At 34.3% G+C, this 5,808-nt stretch overlaps 1 protein-coding gene across 1 annotated transcript; it reads right to left on the bottom strand.

The window, feature by feature from the left end:
• Window positions 1–228: 228 nt before the first annotated feature.
• LOC150028795 (uncharacterized) lies at window positions 229–804 on the bottom strand. Its single transcript, XM_090300129.1, has 2 exons — window positions 370–804; window positions 229–234 (listed from the first exon to the last, which is right to left on the bottom strand). Exons 1-2 carry the CDS (start codon window positions 802–804, stop codon window positions 229–231), a joined length of 441 nt encoding a protein of 146 aa, XP_090156255.1.
• Window positions 805–5,808: the final 5,004 nt, after the last annotated feature.

Below are 5,808 nucleotides of genomic sequence, written 5' to 3'. Positions count from 1 at the left end.
GCCAATTTAAGAGCACAGATAGCACCACATACATGTTGAGGTGTGTTTTGAGGACAAGGCTTATCGAACTAGAGTGAATAGTTTGTGACATAATGTTAGGAATCCAGTAAAAGGTAATTAAGAAACACAAAGACACAAACAAAACTCTGAAAAATTCTTCTGTTTATTGTTGTTCATTGTTACAGAATGAAATGCCTTCTAAAGGAACACACTCCCTTTCTCACAAGACTACTCCTATCACCAAAGTGTAATACTCAAAAACTAACACATTCCGAAAACCTGTTGGTCTTTATTTAATGACCAACCATACCCAACCAACAACTAACTGCTCCCTTAATGGTTCCTATTTTTATTTCTTCTATGATATACCTTCCAAGTCTTTTCCTTATTTTTATTTTTTGTCCTAACATTACTCCCCTCTGTCAAAGCAACCTTGTCCTCAAGGTTGAATTCAGGAAATTGTTCTTGGATTGTCGTCACATCCTCCCAAGTAGTTGTGTCCCTCTCTCCTTTATTCCACTTTATCAATAGTTGTGGAATATATGCTCCTTGGGCAAACAGTTCTCGTCTATCCAATATTTCTGTTGGATACAATTTCTCTACAGAGCTTTGAAACTCTCTAGGAAGCTCAGGTTGAACTTCTTGTGTCTCTACTGCTAACTTCAGTTGCGATACATGGAAGACCATATGTATTCGAGCTATTTCTGGCAGTTGTATGCAAAAAGCCATCTTCCCTATGGCAGCCACCACCTGAAACGGGCCATAATACCTAGCTACCAGCTTTAGATGCAATCTGTTCGGCATTGACAGCTACTGATGGGGCCTGATTTTTAAGTAAACCATATCACCTACTTTAATTGGGGAAGGTCTCCTATGGCGGTTAGCATATTTGGACATCAAATCTTGCACCCTTTCCAGGTGAAATTTGAGTTGTGAGAGGGCATCTTCCCCCGGTTCATTAAATCATGTTCCACTGCTTCTACCATCGTCTCTCCTGGAATAAAGCGTGCCAAGGATGGAAGTGGACGACCATACACTACTTCAAACGGTGTACACTTCGTCGCTCCATGAAAACTAGTGTTATACCAGTATTCCGCCCAAGAGAGTAAAGTCGCCCATAAATTAGGTTGTTCTGAACTAAAACAACGTAGGTATGTTTCCAACGATCTATTCAAAACTTTCGTTTGACCGTTTGTTTCGAGGTGATAGGTCGTGTTCATCTTCAACGTAGTTCCTTGCAACTTAAATAATTGTTTCCAAAACAGACTTAGAAAAGTTGAATCCCGATCACTGATTATGGATGTGCGAATGCCATGTAATCTCACTATCTCCTTAACAAAAACCTCCGCAATAGATCTCGCAGAATATGGATGTTTAAGAGCGATAAAATGACCATACTTGCTAAGGCGATCCACTACCACCAAAATTGTGTCCTTCCCACATGATTTAGGAAGTCTAACAATGAAATCCATACTTATCTCCTCCCACACAATTTTTGGAATTGGTAGAGGTTGTAGTAGTCCTTGTGGTGAACACACCTAATATTTGCTCTGCTAGCAAATTGCATAAGCGTGGATGTAGTCCGTGATGCTCTTCTTCATGTTCATCCAGTACAACGACTGACCTATCCTTCTGTAGGTACGGAAAATTCTTGAATGTCCACCTAACGAAGTCGTATGGTATTCGTGTAGTAACTTGGGTATCCAACTGGAAGACGCCGATAACACTATTCTACCCTTGTAATGAAGTCTCCCATTTTCCAGGGTATAATTTTCATGTGACTCTGGTTGCTCTTCAAGTCCTCCATGATCTTCTTTAGGGTAGGATCTTGCAAGTTTTCTTCTTCCACTAATTCAACGTCCCTCCAATAAGGTTTGGACAAGACATTGATCTCCTTAACTTTGTCTTCATCTTCCTCTAATCTTCGACATAACGAGTGTGCTACCCTATTGGCCGCTCCTGGTTTGTACACAATGGCAAAGTCGTACCCCATCAACTTTGCTCATCAATTCTGTTGGTTCTAGGTGGTTATTCGTTGTTCCAGAAGGTATCTCAGACTCTTTTGGTCAGTATTAACCGTGAACCACCGCCATATCATATATGGTCTCCAGTTTTGAATAGCCAACACTAAGGCCATTAACTCATTTTCATAGACAAATTTGGTGAGTGAAGTCTTGGCTAAGGCCTTACTGAAGAAAGTAATAACTTGTTTGTTCTGAGATAGCACTACTCTTAGTCCTGTCCCAGATAGCACTACTCTTAGTCCTATCCCAAACGCATCTCATTTAATACAGAAAGCTTGATTGAAATCTGGCATCTTCAACACCAGAGCTGTAGTGACTACTGCTTTTAACTTGTGTAAAGCTTTTGTGCTTTCTGTGGTCCCCACAAAACTTCCCCTTTTCAATAATTGTGTCAAAGGCCTGACAATTTTTCCATAGTTATAAACGAATCTCCTATAGTAACCCATGAGACCCAAAAATACTCTTAGGGCCTTCAAGGACTTGGGTATTGGTCATTGCAATATAGCCAAAATCTTTTTGGGATCCATTTGAACCCCTTGACCGGACATGATGTGACCCAAATATTGTACCTCCCGCTTGCCAAAATCGCACTTCTTGTGGTTGGCATAAAAATGGTGGTGTTGCAAGGTTTCTAAAACCTGCTTCAAATGGGTCAGGTGTTCCTCCCAAGTTTTGTTGTAGACCAGAATATCGTCAAAGAAAACCAAAACAAACCTCCTCAAATAAGCTTGTAGAATGTCGTTCATGGTGCACTGGAAGGTGGCAGACGCATTTGTCAACCCAAATGGCATAACAAGTGACTCATAGTGTCCATGGTGGGTGTGAAAAGCGGTCTTTTGTATATCCAATTCGTGCATGCGAATTTGGTGATATTCGGCCCTGAGGTCCACCTTAGAAAAATATTGCATCCCACATAGTTCGTCTAGCAGTTCTTCTATCACCGAAATAGTTGCCTTATTCAGAGCCCTGTAATCCACACAAAACCTCCAACTGTCATCCTTCTTCTTCTCAAGTATCACCAGACTAGAATAAAGGTTGTTACTGGGTATAATTATTCTGATCTTCATCATTTCCTCTACCTGTTTTTCTATCTCCGTTTTCAGTAGATGGGGATATCTATACGGTCTTACATTGATAGGATCCATCCCATCTTTGATCGGAATCTTATGGTCAATTTCTCTGTGTTGGGTGTTAGCTGTTTGGGTTCTTCAAAAACCCCTTCACACTCCTTTAGGACGTTCTCCAACTATGCTGCTTGTGACCCTGTTAAATTGGCAAAATTCTGGTTAATTATGGACTGGTCTAAGACTGAAAAATTCAGCATTTTCTATTCCCCACACAAGGGACCCTCAACATGTTCTATTCCTCATGCGAGCAACGAAGGTGGATTTGGCAAAACGAAACATTGTTGCGCCTGGTTTCTTGAAGAAAGAAAGAGACGGTAAAAGAGACGAAGAAAAGTGTAAAAAAGACAAAGTGAAGAGTGTAAAAGAGACGAAGTGAAGAATAGTGAACTGTGAAAATAACAGTGCGCTGAAATTTCTAAAAGAAAATACTTTGTTTAAAATCGTGACAGAAGTTTGAAAAAACTCTTCTTGAATGCTTAGTAGAAGTTATATTAACCTCCATTAATAAACTTCTGTTAAAATTATAATTTTTTGTTAGTGAATTAGTTATTATAATGTTTAAAAAGGTAATGTTTTCCCAAAAGTCTATATACTTAGGTTTTCCTAGGACCCTTACGAGTGAGTCGGTGGTAGATAGTCTTTACCCTACATGTTTGAAAATTTTGGTAAAGAAATTTGAAGATGTTTTTCAAGATCCCAAAAGGATTACCTCCTCTAAGGGACATTGAGCACCAAATAGGCTTCATTCCCGGTGCTTATTTACCAAATAGGCCTACATATAGGACCTATCCAACCGAGCCCAAAGAAATTCAACAAAATAAGTAGAGGGATTAATAGCTAAGGGGTGAATGCAAGATAGCATGAGTCCTTGTGCTATGCCTGTGATTCTTGTCCCTACAAAGGATGGGTGTTGGAGGATGTGTATGAATTGTCGCGCCATAAACAACATAACCATTAATTATAGACATCCCATTCCTAGATTAGATGACTTGTTGTATGAGTTACATGGTCTCAAATATTTACCAAATTTGATCTTAAGAGTGGTTATAACCAAATCCGGATTAAACCAAAGCAAAAGTTGAACCATCATTTCTTTTTCACTGTTTATTGTGTGAGTAAGATTATATTTTATTTTGTACGATGACCATTTATTTTGTACGGTGAGAACATGTCACATGATATTTGTTGGTAGTAGTAGTAGTCACATCAGGATCATGTGCTATAGAATTAGAGTTTATGAGCCTAGATATTTATGAAGTAACAAGAAAATGTGAAAAGAGTGATGATTATTTGAAGAATCTCAATGGAACAAGTGAAGATTTGACAAAACGAAACATTGTGGTGGTTGGTTTCTTGAAAAAGGAAAGAGACTATAAAAGAGACAAAATAAAAAGTGTAAAACATGAAGTGAAGATTATAAAAAAAAAACAAAATGAAAAATAATAAACGGTAAATTTCTAAAAGAAAAAAAAATAAAAAAATAAGAAGTTTGAAAAACTCTTCTACTTGAATGTTTAGTAAAACTTATATTAACCTCCATTAATAAACTTCGGTTAAAATTATAATTTTTTTTAGTGAATTAATTACTTTTATATATATATAGTATCATTAAATATTATACATTTAATAGATTTATATTTCCATTATCGCATCTAATAAATACATTATAATTGAATAACTTTTTTTTATAAACTGATGTGCATATAGATATCATTTGTAACACATTCAAAATTTCATTAAAAAATCTGAAACAATCTTAAAAACCGAACCGAACTTACTCATAGAGTTATTATACAGTCTATACTAACATGAATAAAACCTTTTCATAATTTTTTTAAATATATTTAAATGATAATATTAAATGCTGCATTAATACAAATAATAAATATTAATAATGTAAACTTTTTTTTATTAAATTTACTTAAATGCACACACTATCATAAAATTAAAGTTTTAATTAATCACTACTACATGCATGTCGCCTTTTCTTATACATATATTTATATTATTAAAAGTATACACTGAAATTTTTTTATCTATTTTTAATTGAAAAATATTATCTTTAAATAGATAAAAATAATTTATTTATTTATTTAATAAATAAATAATTAAATATTTTCCCATTTTAAAATAATTAATTAACATCTTATTTAAAAATCACCATCACATATTTTTTCAAAGCCATTCTTATAAAAATTTATATATATATATATATACATATATATAGACACACTAGTAAAAAACTGTATTTATATTTTTATTACATTACAATAATATGTTTTTGTAAAAATAATATTAAAAAATATTAAATAATATATTGTAAATTACACACATATATATACATATATATATTAATTGCATTATAAAAAGAATGTTATATTCACATCCAAACTTATCTTAAAATGAATGTGATATTTTTTTATACATTTTACTTTCCATCCAAACTAACAATAAAAATATATTTAATCAACATTTTACACACACAATTTCTCGATCCAAAATGTCTTTGTGGCACAACTTATAATTAAATACAAACAATTAAAGAAATTACCATAAATAAAATTTTGTTTAGATAAATTCAATAAAATTTAACAAAAGTGGTAAGCAAAGATATCCTGGGCATACCATAAATAAATAATATATACCTAATATAAGTC

The sequence above is a fragment of the Phaseolus vulgaris genome, chromosome 3, assembly GCF_051622355.1.
Source record: "Phaseolus vulgaris cultivar YP4 chromosome 3, ASM5162235v1, whole genome shotgun sequence".
In the NCBI taxonomy this organism is placed as follows: Eukaryota; Viridiplantae; Streptophyta; class Magnoliopsida; order Fabales; family Fabaceae; genus Phaseolus; species Phaseolus vulgaris.
This window is presented reverse-complemented; position numbering and strand designations above follow the sequence as displayed.

Bases quoted from the DNA above. Each gene is read 5' to 3' on its own strand.
- LOC150028795 (XM_090300129.1), bottom strand. From the start codon at position 804: ATGCCGAACAGATTGCATCTAAAGCTGGTAGCTAGGTATTATGGCCCG.